This window comes from Rhinopithecus roxellana, chromosome 10 (assembly GCF_007565055.1).
Source record: "Rhinopithecus roxellana isolate Shanxi Qingling chromosome 10, ASM756505v1, whole genome shotgun sequence".
Classification (NCBI taxonomy): Eukaryota; Metazoa; Chordata; class Mammalia; order Primates; family Cercopithecidae; genus Rhinopithecus; species Rhinopithecus roxellana.
Genome location: NC_044558.1, coordinates 44426578 through 44451806, shown reverse-complemented (window position 1 = coordinate 44451806; position 25229 = coordinate 44426578). Strand labels below are relative to the sequence as shown.

General features: G+C 40.5%; 1 protein-coding gene across 6 annotated transcripts in view; it reads right to left on the bottom strand.

Moving 5' to 3' along the window:
* The window catches only part of GRIP1 (glutamate receptor interacting protein 1), a 761679-nt gene that overhangs the window by 36346 nt on the left and 700104 nt on the right, over positions 1–25229 (bottom strand). For all 6 annotated transcript variants that reach the window (XM_030939011.1, XM_030939013.1, XM_030939017.1 and 3 more), the window contains 4 exons: positions 22868–23013; positions 10724–10868; positions 9165–9304; positions 8796–8990 (listed from right to left, as the gene is read on the bottom strand). In XM_030939011.1, the coding sequence (XP_030794871.1) occupies positions 8796–8990; positions 9165–9304; positions 10724–10868; positions 22868–23013 (626 nt within the window). The remainder of the gene's footprint in view (positions 1–8795; positions 8991–9164; positions 9305–10723; positions 10869–22867; positions 23014–25229) is intronic.

Below are 25229 nucleotides of genomic sequence, written 5' to 3'. Positions count from 1 at the left end.
CTGGACCCTTTCTCTCCCACTGCTGCTGTGCTGTGCGGTAAGCAAGCCTGGGTCACAATCTTGGGGCTCTCTGAGCTTGACGGAGGCAAGAAAAGGCATGACTGGGCAGTTAGATAACCGTGGCAGACTACCAGTTGCTCATCAGAATATTCATTCTCTTCTTCATCCTTAGTACCAGAATACCCGTTTTGGGGTGAGCAAATTATTGCTCAGACTAAAACTATACTTCTTGGCTTCTCTCAAACCTAAGTGCAACTTAGTGAAATGTTCTGGTCAATGACATAGCTAAGGGGACTTCTGAGAAGGCTCCTTACACCTTTGCTACTGCTGTCTGGAATGCAAATGAAATTGCTGGAGCCCCAGTAACTGTCTTGGACTATGAGGTGATCCCAAGGATCAAAGTCAGGTGCTAAGCATAACACAGTCGAAATATTTAGAAGCATGGGCCTCTGATGACACTGTGGAGTTACATACCAGCTCGAAGTGTCTGCTTCTTTATAATGTAAGTCAATGTATTGTTAGAGTTTGCAGTTCTCTTCAGCTGAACCTAATCTCATTGATTGGTAATCAGTTCAGTTATGGTTTGCTGTGTAGATCTGACTTGTGTCTCATTCAAATTTCAATGTCTAGACTTGGGTTGAGGGTAGGAAAATAATTATCCTGATTCTGGCTGCAGGACCAATCCAGCTTTTTCTACCAAAAAAAAAAAATAAAATGAAATGTTGATATTTTAATCCATAGCTGACTCTCATTTCTATTTCTCAATGGATTTGAAACTGATTAAGAGGTTAAGTAACATTATCAAAATACCTAGTGTTATCAAGGTACCACAATGCAAAACTTGCTTAGAGAATAGTGAGATATTCCGGGTATGTGTACTAAAAGGTACTGCAAAGAAGTGTCAGAAGGTGGACTGATAAAGTATTCAGGGACTAGATTACAAAGAACCCTGTGTTTTAAATTGAAGACCTTTGAGTTTATCCTATAACAACAGATAACCATCAAAAAAGGGTTTTTTTGGTTTAAGGGAGTGGCATGACTAGATTTGGTTTTTCTAAAGATTATTGATAGAAATGTGGGATAAGATGCTCAAAGTAAGAAGATAAATGAGGAAGGAGTTACCGTATTTTGTCAGGCCTGAAACAAAGGCAGTGGCAATGGAGGGACATCAGAGATGCTGAATAGAGGGAGTGAGATACCTGGGTCCTGATGACACCATGGGAAAAATAAATCCTGATGTTGCTTAAAAGCCATCATTTAAATTTTGTTTTGTATGTAGAAGAAAATCTTTAAGTCAGCTAAACTTGACCTTTAACTGATAACAGCTGGCCGATGATACCATGATTTAAAAGAGGGAATATCTGAGGAAAATTATGTTTAGGTAAAAGGCAAACCTTTTGCCCATTACTGGTAAGAAGTTAACAGGCCCTGAGGATTATTCCTTTATACCAGGAGTCAAGCTTAAAAGCCAGAGAATAAATGAGGCAGCCCAGGTATAAGAAAAAATCAACTGCCAGATAGATAATGAAACTTTTTTTTTTTTGTTGAATGATGGTGTAAGCACATGAAATACACATATGATATTGGAAACTACATTTTAAATTAAAAATTGATAAAATAAATACGTTGAAAAAAGAAATAATATTTTTTAAATGTACTGGCGGGGCACAGTGGCTCAGGCAGGGCACAGTGGCTCACGCCTGCAATCCCAGCACTTTGGGAGGCCGAGGCGGGCAGATCACCTGAGGTCAGGAATTCAAGACCAGCCTGGACAACATGGTGAAACACCGTCTCTACCAAAAACACAAAAATTAGCTGGGCGTGGTGGTGGGCACCTGTAGTCCCAGCTACTTGGGAGGCTGAGGCAGGAGAGTCTCTTGAACCTGGGAGGCAGAGGTTGCAGTGAGCCGAGATCGCACCGTTGCACTCCAGCCTGGGCGATAAAAGCAAAACTCGGTCTCAAAAAATAAAATAATAAAAAATAAATAAAATGTATGGTCCTAAGTCGTTTCTCCTTTGGATTATTTATTTATTTCTTTATTTAGAGACAGAATCTTACTCTATCACCCAGGCTGGAGTGCAGCAGCACGACCTTGGCTCACTGTAACCTCCGCCTCCCAGGTTCAAGCAATTCTCCTGCCTCAGCTTCCCGAGTAGCTGGGATTACAGGCGCCTGCCACCACGCCCAGCTAATTTTTGAATTTTTAGTAGAGACAGGGTATCACTATGTTGGCCAGGCAGGTTTCAAACTCCTGACTTCAAGTGATTGCCCGCCTTGGCCTCCCAAACTGCTGGGATTACAGATGTGGGCCTGTGTGCCAGGCCTCCTTTGGTTTAGAATTGGCAACTTTTTCTTTTTCTTCTTTCTCTCTTTAATTATTTTACATCTGGGTTTCCATATCTGATTTGTATGCTAATGTGAGGTATAAAATTTAGTCCAGATTCCTTTAACTGATATTAATGTTTAGTTTTATTTATTTGCATAATGGAAAACAGGTCTTTACAAAAAATAGGCCTTTATTTGCACAAGTGGAAAATAGGAAAGTAGGTATTTCTGAAAGTAGATGGAATCTTGATAGGATGATTTTTATTTTTAGGGTAACTATGCCTTAGGTATTTGTAAAATTCTGACATTCCAACCTTGTAATATTTGGTTTTCTGTACTAATGCAGATTAATATTTGTAGCTTTTAATTCATACCCAGCATTAATTTAGAAAAGTGAACTAATCAGTGTTGGTTCATAATCATAAAGTTTAGAATTCAATTTTCGGGCCGGGCACTGTGGCTCATGCCTGTAATCCCAGCACTTTAGGAGACTGAGGCGGACGGATCACAAGGTCAGGAGATCAAGACCATTCTGGCTTACACAGTGAAACTCTGTATCTACTAGAAATACAAAAAATTAGCTAGGCGTGGTGGTAGGCGCCTGTAGTCCCAGTTACTCGGGAGGCTGAGGCAGGAGAATGGCGTGAACCCAGGAGGCGGAGCTTGCAGTGAGCTGAGATCGCACCACTGCACTCCAGCGTAGGTGACAGAGTGAGCCTCTGTCTCAAAAAACAAAGAAGAAAAAAAATAGAATTCAATTTTCATCTCCACAATTTTGGGACTATAGCTCTTGCTATTACTTTCATTCTTGGAAACCAACTTTAGTACAGGAAAGTGAGCCAGTTAATTCCCTGCCAAATTTGTTTCCTAAAGACCCAGTTTTGTGAAGGATGAGAAAATCAAATCATATGTTTGTATAACTGTTTGTAATTGATCTTGCCAAGAAATACTCAAAATATTCAGACGAGGCTACGGTCTTAAAATGTCAATGCAAAGATAGTTCTCTCTTCTCTCAGAAATCACCTCAAGACAAAAAGTAATGATAAATAACAGAATGCAACTCCATCTTAATCAAAACTAGAGTGTTTGTGTAATCTCAAACCATAATACATAAGAAAATACCTAATACATAAATTCAGTGGAAGTCAAATGGGAAGGGGGTGGTGGTGGTAAGAAGTGGAGAGAAGACACCTAGGGCCAGGACTACCAAAGTACTCTTTGGTAGACAACTCAGTCTACCAAAGCAGGGGCGGTGGCGTGAGGCAAAACTCCAATGCTTTGTTTGGAACACCAGTATGCACTGCATGGCTGGTGGCAGAAAGTACCTGTGGTCCCATCTGGCATCAAGGTAAGTCAGGGAAAGAGAACACATGTCACAGACTGAAGGGAGCAATTGCTCAATGAAGCAGGGTAGGAAGGAATTCTGTCTTGTGAGCAGCCTGCTGTTGCTGCTCTCTGGTAGCTGGGGAAGAATTTACTCACATATACCATGCTGGAACTAGGGTACGTTTGGTAGCCTGGAAACAACCTGGGCTCTTCTCAGAACCTCTAGCAGCTTCCAGTTCAGGAAGAACTCATCTCATTCAGTGGTGAGCAGTAATTAAAAAGGAATTGGCATAACATGTATACCAAGTAAATATCAAACAAATGAGAGCAAAGGCATAGAAAAACAAAGTGATAGCAGATGAAGAATACTCATGAGAAGAAGCCTGGTTCAGAGCAAATGTTAAACATGGCTAGTCAGAAATAATCACAAAACTTAAAAAATACACAGCAAAGCCATCACCTTTATAAAACAAGCGATCAAAGCAGAAATATAAGAACTCAAGAGAAATTGGGCAAGGCAAGATGATGATGAAACATGAGCTTGTAGAGATCAGAAAAGAAAGATAAAAATAAAACCCTGCCAATGAGTAGAGGAGGATACCATTGGGTTTCTATTCTGTGCTATCCTCTGTATGGAGTATTTGTATTCTTTAATGACATTAAATAAAGTTGGACGCTGACTGCACATGTTGGTGTCCTTTATCAGTTATCATCCTTATGAAAACACAAAGAAGGAATATATCCTTATAAAACAATGAAAATAAATAAATCGTGCATCCAACTTAAGTCATAAAAGGAATAAAATTTAAAAGGAACTGAATGAAAGACTTAATCAAATTAAAAGTAAAGTTTTATGTAAAAAAAAAACTAGAGTAGAACTAATAAATAAATGCAAGAGTCAGTTCTCTGGGAAAAAATAAAAACCAAACAAAGAAATCAAATAAACTGTTACTAATCAAATCATGGGGAAAATAATAAAACCACAAATATACCAATTAAGAAACAATATTGTGGATATAATTATAGAAACTGAGAAAATAAAAAAATTTAAAAAGAGATTATATAAAAATACATCTGACATCTGGATGAAATAATTTCATTTTCTGAGAGAATACAAATGATCAAAATGACCTCAAAAGGGAGAAAAATAAGATAGAAATGTAACTATCTGAGTTGAGAGTCAAAAGTCTAGTCAAAAGAGCACAAGAGCTATTCAGCCCATGAGAATGGCAGTCTACGTACCACCACCAATCCGCCAGTCCCTCTTGTACTGACCTTTGTTAAATCCAAGTAAAGCAGTCATAGGGTTTTCTCAGAGTTAGAAGGAAGAATTAAGAAGATGCAAGGAGGCCAAATGCCTACGATTTTGATAAGGCAGAAGGGCATGAGGCATCTAATGGGTAAGACAATGGGGAGTGAAACAAGCTGACCCGGAGGCCGACTGGAAGAAGTCAGCCACACAGTGGAACTGAGGATCAGCCCCTTGTGGGACTTCCTTAAACACATCCCTTCTTTCCCCACAAGTTTCCATCATTCCATTGTATTTCCCTTTCTACTAACGAAGTGATAGGGCCACTATTTATTTATTTAACTGTCTTAGTTAACTGACTGTCCCTTCAGCTGCGCAATCTCTTCCACGGGAGCAGAGACCATGTCTCCTTTGTCCAACAGTGTATCCACATGGTCTATGGGCCTGATATTGAGCCAGTCATTACATACCAGTTGAAGGAATGAATGGAGCAAGCTTGACATTTTAGAGAAGAAGCAGAGAACAGTAAGGAATGTTGCTGCAAAGACATCGATTTCCAGCCCCAGGAGGAAGATGTGCATTATGGAGGTGCAACAGCCTCCTGGGAATAAGGCAACTATTACAGCCTTAAAGGGAACAGAGAGAATGTGCAGGGGCTTCCTGGGACAAGGCAGAGAGCCTGCTGAGAGGCTGGAGGGACAGGTTGTAGAGACAAGCTGTATCTCACAACATAATATTGAATAGGAAAAGTAAAAGTGCGGTTCTCTGCCTTGCTTTTAGTTTTGTTTTAATTTTTTTTGAGATGTAGTCTTGTTCTGTTGCCCAGACTGGAGTGCAGTGGCATGATCTTGGTTCACTGCAATCTCTGCCTCCTGGTTCAAGGGATTCTCCTGCCTCAGCCTCCCGAGTAGCTGGGATTTCAGGTGTGTGCCACCATGCCTGGCTAATTTTTGTATTTTTAGTAGAGACGGGGTTTTGCCATGCTGCTCAGGCTGGTCTTGAACTCCTAACCTCAGGTGATTTGCCCACCTCAGCCTCCCAAAGTACTGGAAATACAGGCCTGAGCCACTGTACCCAGCTGTGCCTTGCTTTTAAAAAGTCAACCTCACAAGCACAATCTGGAGAGATGCAGTTTAACTGAATATCACAGGTAAAGGAAAAAAAAAAAAACTAAACAAAAAAACAAAAAACATTCACAAGACTTTGAGATCTTGGTAAACTGTAAGCTCAAAATGAGTGACAGATGTGCCATGACCACTAAAATTCTTACGTTGAGGTAGGCGTCATTGATCAGTTCTCGTCTTCAGTGATGCCAATGACAAGCTTGCTTTGCTCCAGGCTGTTAGGCTGTTGTGTGATTTTCCCTTCTGAATGCTACACTTTAACAGGTATACAGGTAAACTGAAGTGCATTCAGAACGGAGGCCCGCAGGACGATACAGATACTTGTCAGTAAATTATAGAAGGCACAGTTAAAGGAACTGGGGCTATTTGGCTTGGAGAAGGAAAGCCTCAACAGAGACCCAATAGCTGTCTCCAAGTATCTAAGGGGCTGTCAGGAGAAGAGGCTTTAGTCTAGTTCAGAATGACCTTGAGGGTATAGCTAGGACTAATAGGCATACTGCAGCTCAAGTGAGAGTTTTAGAGTCATCAGAGCTATGTGGAGATGGGGGGGATGCCTCAGCACAAGGAACAACCTGTCAACTTGGGCGCTCAAGTCCATGCAGCGTGTCTTGGCGTGCAGTGAGGCGGGACCTGGCACCAAGGGCTGCACTGGACACCAGACTAGCTGACTCCTAAACCCTTTCTAAAGCTGAAATCCTGCCTTCAGCTTCCATGTTTATTACGAGAATTAATGGGGATTAGTTATATGAAAATGCTTTGTAAACTCTAGAGTGTTCTACATATATAAAGGGTTATTACTACTTTTTCATTACCTTGGAGTACTTCGATTCTATCCTGATTGCCATTGTCTCTACTTATCCCTTAGTTCCCTTCAACCTCATAAAATGTCTAAATTATAGATGCAAAATGTAATATTATGACTATGATTCAAAATTTCAAAATGTTTCACAAATAACAAATGGTTCTTCATCTTTTACTAATGAGGGGCAGGTCCTATATTCAGTTTGCTTCTCATGGTCCTTTTTCTATGGTTTCAAGGAATGGAGTAGCTAAGGTCTTCCGGATCACCTTATGGGGAAGAAGTCATTAATATCAATAGTACCCTCACAAAAATCTGTGTAACAAAAATATCTCTACGTTAATAAGCAACACACAAATAATACATGAATAAATAACCAATACACAATACGTTGATAAATAAACCTGAGTCTACTCTGATAGAATGTGACTTCTGTCCTTTACTCAGTGTCTTCTGGTGGCCCATCAATTCTCAGGCAATCAGAAGGTCTCTTATTTGGTGGCATAGGTGAACTTGTCACAAGGTATTATGACTTGGAAAAATTAATTGCCAGATAAATAAAAGTCCCAATTCCATTTAGGTGTTCAAAGTATTTTCTGCACCCAACTCCAGTATCATCTCTAATGAAAGTAACAACTTGACAACTTTGAAATATCATCTCCTTTCATTTTTTTTCCAGTTTTTTCTCCCTTCCTTTTTTTTTTTTTTTTTTTTTTTGTTCACCAGAGGACTTAACAGAGAGTGACACAACATAGGCAGGCTGAGAGAAGGAAACTAGGAAAACCAGGAGAGAGCAAACTGGATACAGACTCTCCTAAAAGTACAGTTAACTCCGTGACAAAGCAGCCCTCACGCCAATGTGTTCTCTAAACTGTTTATGTGTTTTATTATTTGACTGACTGAAACCCAGAGCAAACAAGGGATTCAGAGGCTAGAATTTACATAGAACATGGGAGAAGGTAAGGCTCAGATGAGGAGAAATACCAATAAGTTTTGACATACTTCTCTTTTTGATGCCATGGATCACTGGGAAGAAAATATATTTTAAAAGAAGCTATTAGTTTCTGCCCTGTATTCAGTCTGACACCTTTTATGTGTTTATATTCCATGAGTGAGGCTTTTTAATGTAGATAGTATTTTTTCACATGACAATGACACCTATGAAGAAAAAATCTACTCTATACTTTCCTATATTGTGATTATAACGCTCTAATTACAAATATTCAGGGAAAGGACATGGTGGCTCATGCCTGTAATCACAGCACTTTGGGAGGCCAAGATTGGAGGATTGCTGGAGGCCAGAAGTTTGATACCAGCCTGGACAACATGGCAAGACCCCATATCTACAAAAATTTAAAAATCAGCTGGGTGTGGCGGTGTCTGCATATAGTCTCAGCTACTGAGGAGATGAGACTGAGGCAGCAAGATCTCTTGAGTCCAGGAGTTTGAGGCTGTAATGAACTGTGATGGTGCCAGGGTATTCTACCTGGGGTGACAGAGTGAGACCCAGTCTCTAAAAGAAAAAAAAAAAGTCAGGAGTGGGCAGGAATAAATAGAGTCACAAATCATTGGCTAATCTCTTTTGCAATTCTTCTGAACTCCCCAATCCATCTTTGTAGAAAGCTTGCTGAAAAATAAGACAATGTGGCCTGTATTGAACAAGCCACTTTACTGTATGGTTTGCCTCACATTAATCTAAGCTTGAAGGATAAGCTCTGGATGGGATACTTGGCCATCAGTAGACCTAATGGAGGCCTGTTAGTGTTTGGTAAAGGTTCATGCCTTATAAGCACTAGAAGGAAATGCATGGCCAGCTGAGTTTAAGTATTCAATGTGTTCAATATGAATATGGCTACACCAAAGCAGACACAAGTTAAATAAAGATATTCTCCTCATGGAGCAGAGGATGAATCTTGAAGAAGCATGGGCTTCAACAATGACAAGTTCTCTGGGGACAAAGTAAAGACGTACCTTGATTTCCATAGCTGGTGTCTATTGCAGACCCATCCCATGAATCCACAGCACTGTCCACACTGGGCACTGTGGAAGGGTACATGTCAGACAGCTTGCCTGGCTTCTGTGCTGGTGAGGAGTCCTCCTCCACATCCCCCAGGTCACTCAAATGGCTAGAAATGGGGAACTTCTTGGGGCTCGATGCTGACTGGGCTTTATAGACATGAAAGGAGTTTAAGTATCAGAGTAAATTTAAATAAAAATATACCAAAATACTCTGTTGCTGGAGATTCGTTTCCCTAGAATCACACACAGACACTAGCACATTCTTTCAAGGAAGAAAATGCACTGGAAATCCTTAATTGTGGCTTTCAACTCACTACTCACCATCTGTCTGTTTCTTAATTTTCAAGGTGACAGTCTCTCCTGCCATCTGTAACAAATGGATGGCTTCACTCAGAGGCTTCCCTTTCAAGCTGCTGCTATTGATGGCTAGGATTCGGTCTCCTATGTGGATTGCGCCAGTTCTGAAACACCAAATAGTAATAGGAGAGGTAGAAATAATCCCTGTGTGGTACTGAATAAAAATTCCCTGACATACCTTATACATTCATCATAATAAAGACTTGGCAAGGATCTCCAGAAGTCCCTCTTGCTTTCTTCTGGTAAATGTTATAAGATAACTGCATATGTTGTGGATTACTTTTTAGTTTCCAAAAACATTTTAAAAATTGTTTTAATTAGTTATTAAAATGAACTTGTGTGCTTTTTCAATTCCAAGAAAGCTGAGTCATGGGGTAAGTCCCCTAAAAATCCAAATAGAAATGTAGTGGATAGCATGGAGCATCCTTTCTTTCTGCAGATTTTTTTTTTTTTTTTTTTTTTTTTTTTTTTTTTTTTTTGAGATGGAGTCCCGCTCTATCACTCAGGCTGGAGTCCAGTGGCGCAATCTCATCTCACTGCAACCTCCGCCTCCCGGGTTCAAGCAATTCTCCAGCCTCAGCCTCCCAAGTAGCTGGGATTACAGGCATGCACCACCATGCCCAGCTAATTTTTGTATTTTTAGTAGAGATGAGGTTTCATGACATTGGCCAGGCTGGTCTTGAACTCCTGACCTCGTGATCCATCCGCTCCGTGATCCATCCACCTCGGCCTCCGAAAGTGCTGGGATTATAGGTGTGAGCCACCACACCCAGCCTGTATGAGCTAATTTCTAAGGTACACTGCAGCTCCAACATTCTGCAATGCTGTATCTCTATTTTGCTAACCATTGTTTTCAGTTGTTAGCAGGAACAACGTATTTGTGTATTCCTGAGCTAGGTTGGAAGGACAGATCTGGAGGACAGATTTGCCTGTAGGGTTTGTCATATGTCTGACAACACATCTCAGAAAGAAATGCAGTTTAGCAGAGGGTGGGGAGTGGGTGTGTGTGTATACATCATTGCCAAAGGAAAAAATGGACATTCCAGATTTTAAGACATTATTAAAATGGGTCACTACACTTTGTTCCCATAATCCTTGAAGATGATGTCTGTATCACCCTCTTCTGAAAACACAGCAGCTAAGTGCAGCACCTGTCAGGTAACAGAGGCTAGCAAGTGTTTGCTGAATGAAATTGGACAAGCCATTCAACCTCCCTGAACTTTAGTTTCCTCCTCTGAAAATGGACACAATACAAACCCATCTTCAGTCTATTGTGGTCAGTTTATACGTTTCAGAGAGTAGTATCAATGCTAAGCCCATGACATCTTTTACCGCCTGTAAGATGCCCCTCAGAGTCAAGTCGGAGCTCTGCCTGAGAGTTCTCAAACTCTAAGATCAATCCTTTGTGCAGATTTTTAAAAGCCAACAGATAACCACAGAGACAGGAGCATGTTTTTACGTGGTTGTGAGGAAGGAAGCCCATCTCAGACACAGGTAATTATAACAGTTACTTCAAATTTTACCTTTCAGCTAATCCCCCTTTAGTGAGGCTTGAAATGATTATAGGATCAAACGGCTCTTCAGTTCCTGAAATTGTGATGCCAAGGGGCCCCCCATAGCGTTTCAGCTCCACGGTGTAAATAATTGCTCCGGAACTTTCTTGCTCATCTGCAATAAATGCCAAGGAATCATAATTGATTTCTTTGGAAAAGGCAGAAGAGTAAGACATATAGATTCACACATAAAGTAGGAATTCAAAACATCCTCGTCGAAGTATCATGTCTCAGAAAATAATTCTTTTGGGGAACAGCATTTCCTTAGTAGGATCTTACATTCAAATACAGAGATATAGTCATTGTCAGTGCCAGGGAGAGGAACACTGCCTAATGACTTATGTTTTAAATGTGTGAGATCTGCCCAACTGGGGCTGCAGGACCTTTCAACTGTGTCCATGTCTAGGACAGTGCTTACCTAGCATTTGGGAAGTGTGCAGTAAATACCTGTGAAATAAACATATGGCTGAGGAGGCATTATAATTTGAGAGGAGAGAGTGACCCAGTAACAAAGAAGACATCGGGTCATGCTGTTTCCATTTTAAGCTTTACATGCAAGCTAACTTTTGATATAGAAACGTGGATTTTGCTAAGGGTTGGAACAAACGATAACACGTATATGGTTAAGTGGAACTTAGATAAGTAAACTTGAAGACAACAGTAAGAAATCTAGAATCTCTTACCTATCATTCCACTTACTATCTTCTAATGTGAGTCCTATCAGTGAATTACAGATATTAAAGTGGAAGTTTGAATGATCATCTCTCCTCTTTCAATGGAGTAAAAGCTGTTGTAAACTATGTTTCAACAGCATAGACCAGGCTGCCACGCTGTCATAAACTAATTTTGGCTATTCAACATTATTATAGTGGAAGACACTTGTGAATGTGCTCTGCCTAAAGCACTGGCCAGAAAGATATCATGGGCCGCCTTCAACATGGTGGGTATTGTGATGGTGTCAGGGTTGCAAATAAGAAGTCTCAGAATTCAAAGGTTTTATTTGCTTCTGACATGCTTCAAGTTCTTGGGCATTTCTTATTTTATTCCTTGGGTCTGGGAGCTGTGAATGGTTAAGGAACTGTTTCATTTCTGCACCTGAGGATGCAATGAAATGGTTCAGTGGCTACTTTAACAAAACAGTCAGCTTTTACAGTCAGACTACATCCTAGTGAAGTACTAACTCGGCCACATTTTTGCAGTGAGCAGCTGTTCATTTATGATATGAAACACTAGAATAAGGAGGAAAAGCAAGGCATGAGTTAACAATTCAATTAATTGTGTTTTCCATGAAGAATTAGGATGAATATAAAATGAAGGGTCTATCGAGTCATGTGGGAAGCAATGTGTCCTCTCTTGCCAGCACCTACTTCACTTCTGGCCACAGATTGGGAGTTTTGAATGCAGCCACCACCTCCACTTTCTGAGTGCTCTACTCAACGTATTTGCTCCACACATTCAGAACTAAAGACCATCCACCACACACTGCAATGCTTAAGTCAACATTTTAGGGCACAAAATCTTCAACACTGGGATCAAATTTACATTAGCAGCTGAGAAGCTCCCATATCAAGCCTAAAACAGCTCTATTTGCTGGTTCACAAGTTTCTTCTGGGCTGATGCTGAAGTTGTGGCCAATAGGTTGGTGATTATCTGCTAAGGGCTCCGGAGAGAAGCATCAAGATAGAGGGTAGCTGAATAACGGGCAGAAGTCAAAAGTCTAAATTTTCCTACAGTACGATGTTTTGTCACCTTTCAGAGCTGGCTTTGACCTAAATGAACAGAGCACTATTGGATAGATTGCATGTACTTTGCAGCCCTCATCGTCAACTATATTCTGGATGAAATTCTGAATGAGTCATTTGATTAGTAATCCCTGGCATAAACATTAGTTACTGCTGGACACTCTGTGTGGGCCATTCAGTGGAGGTGTGTATGCCATAGGAAAGACCTTGACCCCTTACTGCTCTCTGTATAAGGCAAGCATGAGCACAAACTTGTCAATGGGTGCCAAGCATTTTGGGTTGGAGCATCCGCTTTTTATGGGTTTTGGGGAGAAGGACGCTTGCCCAGGACCTGGAGACCCAAGAACTAGTGGGAGTATCCATGGAAACCATACTTCAGATGAAAACAAAAAGTGGTCCACGGGAAGGGGAGTTGGGGGTAGCGCCATTCACTGGGAGAAGGCGGGCACCTGGTTCTATTCAGCTCATTCTTCAGGCAACCCAGAGTGAGTATTCCATGTTATTTTTCGACAATGTAACTTGTGACACAAAGATGACAAAATAATACCAGAGATGAAGTAAATGGCTTTAAGATAGTCTGTTTCAGGTTGCCTAATTTGGGGACATTTTTTTATTGGCATCTGAATCCTCACTGACTAGAAGGCAATTGTTAGGGCATCCAATAAGTTTAGATAGTGATGGAGATGCGAATCTAGGAAATGGTACATCTTAACAAGAAGGACACATTCTTGTTATTACATTGGGGTGGAAACAGGATGACGTGATGCTCTATTTAAATTATGACAGAAATGGAAGCTGATTTATGTTTTAACAAATAAATTGCCAGAAACACAAAAGAGAAAGGAGATTTGGCTGGGCGTGGTGGCTCACGCCTGTAATCCCAGCGCTTTGGGAGGCCAAGGCGGTAGACCACCTGAGGTCAGGAGTTCAAGACCAGCCTGGCCAACATGATGAATCCCCATCTTTACTGAAAATACAAAAATTAGCCAGTCGTAGTGCCTTGCGCCTGTAGTCCCAGCTACTTGGGAGGCTGAAACGGGAGAATCGCTTGACCCAGGAAGTGGAAGTTGCAGTGAGCTGAGATCATGTCACTGCTCTCCAGCCTGGGTGATGAAGCAAGACTTTGCCTCAAAAAAAGAAAGAAAGAAAAGAAAAAAAAGAGAAAGAGAAAGAAAGAAAAAAGGGAGATTTAAGAGATATTACAACCAAAAGCAATGAGTAGATCATTTGGGATTCTAATTAAAACCAACTGTTATAAAAAGGTATCTATCGGCCGGGCACAGTGGCTCATGGCTGTAATCTCAGCACTTTGGGAGGCCAAAGTAGGCGGATCACCTTAGGTCAGGAGTTTGAGACCAGCCTGTCCAACATGTCAAAACCCCCTTTCTACTAAAAATACAAAAATTAGCCGGGTGTGGTGGCATGTGCTGTAGTCCAACCTGCTTAGGAAGCTAAGGCAGGAGAATCGCTTAAGCCTGGGAAGTGGAGGTTGCAGTGAGCTGAGATTGTGCCACTGCACTCCAGGCTGAGTGACACAGCAAGGTTCCCTCTAAAAAAATAAATAAATAAATTTTAGAAAGCTGTCTATTTTTTCTATCGGATAGATTACTTTAAAAAAACAGCTGGTTTTAATTAGGATTTTATATATATCAGGGAAATGTGAACATTGAGTGACTATTTTATCATATTAAAAATATTGCTAATGATATTATTTAGTTATATGTTTTAAAAAAGTATTTTTTAGGCATATGTTAGTAATAGTAAAAAGATGAGATGATGCCTGGAATTTCTTCATAACTCCACTGGTGAGGTGGGGAAACCAGACTGAGAGGGGAGATGAAGCAAGGTTGGTTGTAAGCAAATCGCTGTTAACACTGGGTGATGCATGGTGATTCATTATGCTATTTTTATTTTTGTATGTATTTTGAATTTAATAACAAGCTTTTGAAAAAGAAAATAATATCATTTCCCTTAGAAAGCCCTATGTGGATGCCTTGTGTAAACAGATATTTAATTAGTCTGGCTTTCCTTTCATAGAGGGTGGTGATGGCTGCCCGCACACAGTCTTTTCCAGACCATATGGCCTGTCTGCCCACAAGGCAAGCTCTCCAGGGTATCCCACTACCACTTGCTCTTGAGAAGGACCCCATCTTGGCTCTGCCCAGTTTTTCATAGCAATGGCTTCCTCCTAAACAGTTTTCCTGCTTGGGATCCAGCTTTTGCCCCTCCTCCCCACTTCTATTTTCACCAGTGCTGCCAACATAAAATTTCTTCTTTTTCCTCCCCAGGATATTTTTAAAACATAAATCTGAAATGTTACTCTCTTACTTAAAGCTTTTTATTGGTTCCTCAGTTCTTTAAGAATAAAATATAACCCCTTTGCAAGAGCTGAGCTGGCCCCCAGAGGGTCACACCATCCTCCCCCATCCCAATCCAATCTGCTAAATTCTCTCTTCATAGAACCACTGCAATTCCTTAAATAGCACTTTTCTAACATCTTTAGCCCGTGCACCTGTTACTCCCTATGCACAAACACCTTTCTCTCATTTGTTATCCTGTAGAATTTCTACTTTTACTTTAAAGCTTGGCTCAGAGTCTCATCCTTCAGAAAGGCTTCCTGGTGGCTTAGCTGGAGGGGCTAGAGGCTTCCTATGAGACCCACAGTTCCTGTGCATTCTTCTGATGTTTCTAAACTTTTATTTTCATTCTTGCTCTCAAATAACGAGAAGAGTGAAATTAGTTTTAAATTTTCCTTAATGAGAGAAATTAAATATTAAGAACTAGAATTCAATCAGGTATGATTGAGATTTGGAGGGCCAAAAACTATCATAATGTAATATCCAAAATACCACAAGAACCAATTTTAAGAACCAATTTTTGCCCCCCTTGGAAATGCATGTTCTAGCGTATACCTTTCACTCTATGTTTTAAGGATCTCACTACTTGGCTCTTCATTAGAATAAGATTACCTTGAAAACAGAGATTTTTATCTTCATATCCCCATAGCCTAGAACTATGTCTGGTACCAAAGGGAACTCAGTAAATGCTTGAACAAGTGAGCAGAAAGATGAATGCATATTAGCATGTAGTCATTGGTTCCCAGGCTGAGATCTCCAGGAGAGTTTTGCGAGTCAGCTTCCCTGCTATGCCAAGGTCTAGTTTCCTTTTCCAAGACATGTGATGCAAACCTAATCTCATTCAAAGTTTGAGAATACAACCTCAGCTGCCATTGTGGGGACGAGCAAACCTAGAACTTCCTTCCTCCACCGTGCCAGGAGTGTTGAGTCAGCTTCAGGTTCAACTGCCAATTCCACCTGCCTTCTTGGGCTTTAACTCAGTTGGCATCTGTGAGGCCCTGCAGCTTAGGAGGAGGATAATAACTGCCATTTAGGAAGGAATACTCAGACTATTTTGGAGATTGAAGCATTCCTAAATATACTCTCCTTGAGGTTGCTTCAGGTAGAAGTCTTAGAAAGGAGCGACTAGGGTGTTTAACTAGAAGAGAAACTTCTGAGAAAGAAAAAAGTAGAATCACCAGTAAGTTTCAAAGTGAGCCTAAGCAGATGTTGATGATATTATAAATAGCTTTTATATCACAACAGAAGGTTTACAACGATTAGTGAAAGACAGGAAACGGGGCAAGCCTACTTGTTTGTTCTGCTCAGCTCTAGTTAAGAAAATTAATGGAAGCACAGAACAGATGCAAAATTGCTGCATCACTTATGTGCAATGCTATTTTCAGGCTTCTTGAGTGCCGCTTGTTTAACAAAATGAACACTATCTGGCTTGAATCCATAATGGTAGCTGCTTCCGTGGCCAAATAGGAGGCTTGGATTTGGGAGAGAGCCTTTGGAAGGCATACATGTGCAGGTCAATCAAAGTTCACTTCAACTAAAAGTGATGGAATTAATTTTAGAGTACAGCTAAATTTCTTGGAGTTGGACAGGCCTGAGAAAGTAAACCATTTGAACAACACTGTCTACAGCTCCCTTATTGCTGCACAGTCATTTTATATAGGCATGTCACAATGATATACCAGGAGATGTCCAAGCAATTGCTAAGTGTTTTCAGAGTAGAATTCAAATTTCTTTGTGTAAGTGATAATTTTAAGTCTCAAAACTAGGTTTGTTTGTGACAGCATTTCTCAAAGTGTAGTTCTAGGACCAGCAGTTTTGGCATCATCTCTGAACTTGTTACAAATACAAATTCTCAAGTTTGCATTTGACTGAGAATCCCTACCCCACAGACCAATAGGAATGGGAACTCTGGGAGAGGGGCCTAGTCATCTGTGGATTAACATCTTCTTGGTGATTCTGATGCACACTCAAGCTGGAGAGCCATCCCTTTATGAAATCAAGCCTGAAGAAAAGAGAAAAGTACTTTTTATCATAGGTCCTTCTTGCAGCCAGCTTCTTGTCAACACACCTCCTTCCAGTGCTCCTAGCACAGCCGAGATCATTCTTGGGAGCTTGGAAAGGGGCATCTCTGCTACTCCAATACTCCAATCTGGGTTTAGGGGGAAAAGCTACCGCAAATTACTTAGCTTGGCTTAACACTGGTGAACTATATATGTTTGAAGCTCAAAATATGAATCTGTCTTCAAAGGACTAATTTAATCAGTAATAAGGCTGGATAAAGGTAATTTGCTTTGAATAGGACAAGCTGCAGCCTGAAAATGATTTTTTTACACAGATTAGAGCCCATGAAGGTCAAGTATTGATTTATGGTCTCCAAAAATATGCTATATATTAGAATAAGATTCCCCAAACCAAATGAGAAATCATTAATAGCTGTATATTTGGTTGACAAAAAGGTGGTAATACAAAGCCGAGTTTTCAAAACTATATATGATAGATTTGCAAACCTCTATCTCTTCCTGCAAATCGCCAAAAGTCTCTACTGCTTTGTTTCAGGGTTTCCTCTCAGGCCCTAGCCAGGTCTTCCAACTCTCTTCATTTACTTTGGATTCAGAAGCAATCAAGGTAAAACAATAGATTTTTTTCAAGGGGATTATTTGCATTGCTGAGGACCAGGGGATTGGGTCACAGCCTCAGGAATCCCAGAGTCTTGGACCCACACAAGAACCACTGGATACTACCTGAGTTACATTCCTGCAGTAATGGAAGACAACAAATGCAGAAGCTCCTGAAGGCAGGATGGTGGCTGAATCCAGAATGAGGGAGAAAAACACCTACAACTCCAAGTGTTCCAAAAGATTTGGCCATTGTTAAATAGAGCTTAAATTCACTTTAAAAATATCCAAATACAGTAATGACTACTGATAGTCATCATTCATTAGGCCTTACTAGGTGCAAACTTATTGGTGAGTTCTTAAATATATTACCTCCTTTAGGCCAGGCACGGAGGCTCACGCCTGTAATCTTAGCACTTTGGGAGGCCGAGGTGGGCGGATCACCTGAGGTCAGGAGTTTGAGACTAGCCTGCCCCACATGGCAAAACTCCATCTCTACTAAAAATACAAAAAATTAGCTGGGCATGGTGCTGTGCACCTGTAATCCCAGCTACTTGGGAGGCTGAGGCAGGAGAATCGGTTGAACCTGGAAGGCGGAGGTTGCAGTGAGCTGAGATCGTGCCATTGCACTCCAGCCTGCGTGACAAGAGCAAAACTTCATCTCCAAAACAAAACAAAACAAAACAAAACAAAAATATATATATACACACACACACATATATATATTTTACTTTAATTAAAAAAAAATATATATATATATATATCTCCTCCTTTAATCCTTAAAACAGTCAAGTAGAGTAAGCATTAAATGGACATTTACAGATGAGGAAACTCACGCTCAGAGAAGTTAATTTGCCTAAGTTTCCCACTTGTCAGTTATGAAGCCAGTCTGGCGTTCTTCGTCTTTCATTCCACTGTTTCCCCCAGCTTGGGCTAGAAACAGAGTTAATTCAGACTCTCTTGAATGGCTCATTCAGGGCTTTCGTAAAGTGATTAAAACCAATGGTCACTAACCAAGTCCAGTGGGCCTCATTCCCATTTTAATTCCTTTAATGGCTCCCCACTGGTTTCTGGGATAAAATTCAAATTTCTTAACATGATTTACAAGCCCATAATGACTTGGCTCCAGTATACCTTTCTAGCTTACCTACTACCAAGTCCTTGCACATATGTTCTGCTTGAGCCATATCTGCCTACTAGAGTATGCCATGCTGTCTCTAACTTTCTGCACCACTTCACAAATCCCTTCGGGACCCAGGTTATTAGAATCTTTTCCTTGAGGTCCTCAGGCTCAAATGGATGCCTTCACATTCTCTTACCATTGTGGAATATTTTGTGCATATCCTTAGGACATTCACCATATTGTTAATTATTGATTTTCTTTTGTTTCTCCTATTTGGTGGTAACTGATTTAAGGGCAGGATTGTGTCCTTTTTATCTAAGAACCGGTAGTCATTGCCTGATACTTCATAGACAATAAATGAATGCTGATGGCATGACTGAAAATCGAGGGCTTCAGCAGCATTTGAGAATAGTTCTACCATTTCCTTGGGTAAGTTACACAGCAGGGTAGTGAGACTTGCAAAGCTGGAAGAAATGCTTACATTTTGAAGCAGTATCTGTTAAATCCCATTTGCAGTACAAGCTAGCTTAGGAAACCAAGTTACATCAAGTATAGTTATAAACTTCCTGTGACCGGAGAGAGAATCATCACTGAAGGAAGGAGAGCAGCCAGCCGTTCAAGGACTGGAAAACTCCTGAAGTGCAGAGGGCCTACATTAGCATGAGCAACATTTCTGGGGGTGGAGAATATACACTGAATATTACCATTCAAAAATATTGAGACAAAGCATGGCAACGATTTAATGGGATCGTTCTAATCACCAGCATAATTTCAGATTAAGCATAATATCAAACTTTCAAAATCAGTGACGGTCCGAAGGGTCAATGCTTATTTTCCACTCAGTCATATCTTGATAAAGGATCAGAACGAATGCAGAGAAAGGGATTTCGGGAGGTAATTAAAATACAAATAGTCTCCACTTACTGAGTGGAGTATGGACTGTGCCAGTATTTCTTTCAGTAAGTTACAACAGCTCCCTGAGATGGGGATCATTATGTAGACGTTACTGAAAATGGGACCAAATCTCAGACAAGTTTAGCAAGTTGCCCAAACTCTCACAGCTCAAATGTGGTAGAGCTGAACTTTAAACTGAGGTCTGATATTTTTAAAAGAATTTATTTCAATAGCTTTAAGGGTACAAGTGGTTTTTCATTATCTGGATGAATTGTATAGTGGTGAAGCCTGAGACTGTGGTGCACTCATCACCCAAGTGCTGCACACTGTACTCAATAAGTAGTTTTTTTTTGGTCCTTCATCCCCCTCCTACCATCTCTTCTTCTGAGTTTCCATTCTTCATCATATCATGTCTGATTTTAAAACATTTGCTCTTTGTGAAGATTTAGTTTGACTTTAAATCATCTGTGGTCAGGCTTTACATTTTGAATAATTTTTTTTTCCTCCCTTACTTTGTTGTGAATAAAAATGAATTCAGGTACTCAAATTATAATGTTGTAAGGGAAGAGAATACTAGGATCACATAAATTCTTCAAAATCAATAGCTGAATAATTTTCAAATAGTGATCTTTTATAAAATCATGTCTGAATGACTATATATTTCTGTGTATCAGTATGAGAAAATCTGGTTTGGGTAAGTATGTCTCTCATGCCAATATCTATAGTCTTATTTTGGGTGGTTGTATGTTTTCCAATGGAAGGTTTAGGATTTTAAAAACGGAACCTCTTAAAAAATATTTAATAAGCACAATAACTATCATAATAGTGTACACAGGGATTGTAGGGGAAGGGTATAAAGGGGGAAAATGAGGCAAAGGAAATCAGTAACTGAAAATAAGGTCTAGCTCTCCAAGTGCTCAGTTGTTTGCGAAACTCCTGCCAACTGGTAGACACAGCCTGGCTTTGAAATTGGATGCATTGCCAACTGTGCACACTACACATATTCATCTCTGGCTTGGCTTTGTCACTTTGCAAGGAAGGTAGCTGACATCTGCTGAGCAGGGCAAATCATGCAAAACAGGTTTCTCCACAGGGCTTTGCCTCTTGACTAGGACAGAACCCAGGCTGATGCTAAAGGCTTCCTCCCTCTTTTGAAATAAATCCCCAAAAGAAAGTGCAACTGAAGCAGGCTTGTAAGGAGAGAAATGCAAATGTTGGCACAGAAAATCAGTTGCTTAGGAAATAATGAGTGCAAACCTGTGCATATTTTTAAACATTGGTTATAAAATATATTTGGATATAATCACCAATTGTACTGATGGGTGCAACTATAGATTGTTTTTTTACTTTGAATAGGAATCATAAACACATAGCCTGACATAACCATGAACTCTAGATCTAGATGACATGATTAAGGAAATCCCAGAACATTGCCACAACTTCATTACTGGTTGCAATGAAATTATATACAGTAGACGCTCTCTCAACCAATCTCCACTTAACCAATTTACTGAATTAACTGTGGTTGTTCATCCTCCATCATAAAATGTACAGACCAATGCCATGGCATGCTCCAGAGCAATAGGTTTCTTTATCTAGCCCCTCTGCACTTCTGCTCCTGCTCCTGCCTGAGTTGTAAACTTCAAAATTTAGAGGCAATTATGTTTGTTCCTAAACCTGTTTATGCCAGCTGTACTTGTTATTTTAACTATGTAATTTAATTAATCTTATATAACCTGTGAAATATGAATGTAGTTGTTCTATGAAAACAAAATCCAATGGTTGGGAAAGATTCAATAAGGGTTCATTAGGCAAAAATCTATGGCCAGGCACAGTGGCTCACACTTGTAATCACAGCACTTTGGGAGGCCGAGGTGGGCAGATCACTTGAGGTTAGGAGTTTGAGACCAGCCTTGCCAACATGGCAAAACTCCATCTCTACTAAAAATATAACAATTAGCCAAGAAAGGTGATGCATGCCAGTAATTCCAGTTACTCAGGAGGCTGAGGCACAAGAATTGCTTGAACCTGGGAGGTGGAGGTTGCAGTGAGCAGAGTTGGCTCTACTGCACTCCATGGCACACTCCAGCCTGGGTGTGCCACACAAAACAAACACAAAACAGACAAACAAACAAACATAAAACCTACTGTTAATTACCTAGCAGAAAAACTCTAAAACACTGGGGAAGACCAAAATCTAGGTGGAGGAGGCATTTAGATTGCTATAAATTATTTAAAGTCTCACTGCATTAAAAACCAAACCAAACCAAAATAAAACTGGAAGTCATAAAATATATATTGTGGATATGGTTTAGGCAAACAAACAAAAAGACTTGTAACTATAATCAGCAGAACCATGTTCATAGGAAAGCCTTGACTTTACCCACAAGATTGGCAAAATTGTAAATGAAATGTTTACTTTATGGATCCATATCACATTCTGTAATTCCCCACATTATCTGACTCTTTTGATGAATAGACACTTTTCAATTGGCTCTATATTCTTATCATAATCAGGTAAGATGTCTCTTATTTCAGGGCAACCCAAAGTGTGCTCCTTGCACCACAGCTGTGGCAGCATCTGGATGTTTATTAGGAATTCAGAATCTCAGGTCCCACGTGGGGTGGTGCTCAGGATCTGTGTTTTAACAAACTCTTCAGATGATTCTATGCCCTCCTAAGTCTCATTGGAGAGCCTAAAAAATGTATATAGCCCTTTTGAAAAGCAACGTGAGGCATGACTGGCTCATCAGGAATCATAGACATTTCTTTTGTATTCTTACTCAGCCATCCTGCTTCTAGGAATATTTTCTCAGGAAATAATTCAAAAGAAAAAAAAAGTTGAAAAGCTGAATAAAGATATCTATGTATAAAGATGTCTATAAGAGTACTATTTACAATAACAAAACAATTGGAAGCAATATAGTGATTTAAGAAGAGAAGAAAGGTAAATCACAGGCAGTCAATAAAAATGATAAATATTCAGAGTTTATAAAATGATCAAATGTTTATAATGTAAAATTAGGTAAAAAATGCAACATCCACTTGTTTATAGTTATGCCATAGGAATATCAACAAAAACTAGAAAACCACCAGTTTCACTGTATTAGTGTGATTAGATGATGATTTAGATATCATCTTTAAAAATTATTTCATGCAATTATGTTTCCTATAATGAAAATATCTTAATGGTATCATATGCAAGCACCATTATTTAAAATTCGTACTACACTCTCAACATAAAATTTAAAGACTCTTCCAGCTGTGAAACACTGCTGCCACGTCACTAGCCAGCTGTTGTATGTAAAACATCAAGATCTAATATCTTTGGTGACAGATGGGCATTTTGAAAAATCAGTTTTAACTAAGGATGCTCTCAATACCTGAATTATCTTCATCTTTGCGGATTTTGAGCTTTACCAGGTCTTCACATTGCTGGAGGATCTGAACTGCATCTTCCATGGAACAGTTGTCCAGCCGGATATTATCGATTGCGAGCAATTTATCCCCAAGTTCCAGGGTCCCAGTTCTGTTAGTGAATGCATAGTAACACATGACTAATGATGAGCACTTAACTAGGCCATTTAAAGAGGCATTAAGCATAATGTAGCACTGTGGTAGTCTTTAGAGGAAAAGAGGTTCAACTGTTTTTAAATTGTACTTTATTGACAACTCCCTCCCTTCTTCTAGTCTTATTTGGGTTGCCTGCCATGACATTAAATTGCAGAGTATTAAAACCATTTTTTCTTATACTTTTTTCAATTAAACAAGAACATATATAAGTGTCACTCAGGAAGCATACAATTCCTAGGAAGGGAGGTAATGGGCGAGGGTCTGCATAGACCCGGGTATCCTTGTGTTTCTCCATATTGTTGTATTACTTTTGATCCTTGGTAATCCAGATATTAGGAGAGTGCTGAGAGAATGAGAGAAGGCAAGGTGTAAAAGAGTTAGTGGAAGCCTAAGGCTTGAACCTCTGCTATTTCCACTTGCATCTGGAAACTTACTATGGCCGGAGTAGCAAGAAAATTTATAGATGAATCTATAGCTTATTTGGAAAGTGGCCACTGGGACTCTAAAACTGGCTGTGGACCAGGGTAGGTCTGCTGAAAATTTTTAAGGTCCATAATGAAATGAAAAAGTAATATGAATGTAGTATGTATATGTTTCTATGTGCATATATGTATATATACACAGATTTGTAAGAATAGCCTTTTATGCATTATGTCTGTGCCAGAGACTGATAATTGTTTCCCAGCATCCGTTCTCTTTTCCCTTCTTTTAAATTACCCTCTGAAAATGCATGCCCCAGACTCTCTGGTGACCCTCCCCACCTCCTGCCTATAGCTAGAAAATGGTAGCAGGAGGGAGGCGGAGCAAGGTGGCTGAATAGAAGCCTCCACTGACTGTCCTCCTTGCAGGAACACCAAATTTAACAACTATCCATATAGAAAAGCACCTTTGTAAGAACCAAAAATCAGGTGAGCAATCACAGTCCCTGGTTTTAACTTCATATCATTGAAAGAGGCACTGAAGAGGGTAGGAAAGAAGGTCTTGAATTGATGATGCCAGCCCCTCCCCCACCCCTTCTGCAGCAGCCACATGGCATAGAGAGAAAAACTGTGCACTTGTGGGAGGCAGAACACAGTGATGGAGAGACTGTATTGAAACTCAGTGCTACCCTGTCACAGCGGAGAGCATCACTGGGCAGAAGTCAGCTGATATCTACAGAGGGAACATTTAGATCAGCCCTAGGCACAGGGGAATCACCCATCCCAGTGGTCAGAACTTGAGTTCCAGCACGCCTCACTGCTGCACGCTAAAGTGTTCTCGGGTACTAAATAAACTCAAAAGATAGTTTAAAGCCACAAGGACTGCAATTCCTGGACAAATCCTGATGCTGTGCTGAGCTCAGAGCCAGTAGACTTGGGGGGCATGTGACCTAATGAGAAACTAGCTGGGGTGGCTAAGTGAGTGCTTGCAACACCCCTCCCCTAGCCCTACACAGCACAGCTCACAACTCCCGGAGAGATTCCTTCACTCTACCTGAGTAGAGGAGAGGGGAGACTAAAGAAGACTTTGTCTTGCAACTTTGATATCAGCTCAGCCATAGTATGACAGGGCACCGGGCAGAGTCCTAAGGCCCCTTTTCCAGGCCTTAGCACCCAGACAACATTTCTAGACACACCCAGGGCCAGAAGGGAACCTGCTGCCTTGAAGGGAAGGACCCAGTCCTGGCAACATTTATTACCTGCTGACTAAATATCCCTTGGGCCCTGAATAATCAGCAGCACGGCTGGGTGCAGTGGCTCATGCCTGCAATCCCAGCACTTTGGGAGGCCAAGGTGGGTGGATCACTTGAGACCAGAAGTTCAAGACCAGCCTGGCCAACATGGTGAAACCCCATCTCTACAAAAAATACAAAAATTAGTCAGGCGTGGTGGCACACATCTGTAATCCCAGCTATTCGGGAGGCTGAGGTAGGAGAATCACTTGAGCCTGGGAGGTGGAGGTTGCAGTGAGCTGAGATCACACCACTGCACTCCAGCCTGGGCAACAGAATGAAACTCTGTCTCAAAAAATAAATAAAATTAAATATAATAAAAAAATAAAATCAGCAGCAGTAGCCAGGTAGTACTTGCTGTGGGCCTTAGGTGAGACTGAGTTGTGCTGGCTTTAGGTGTGACCCAGCACATTCCCAGCTGTGGTGGCTATGGGGAGGCTGTTTCTGCTTGAGAAAAGCAG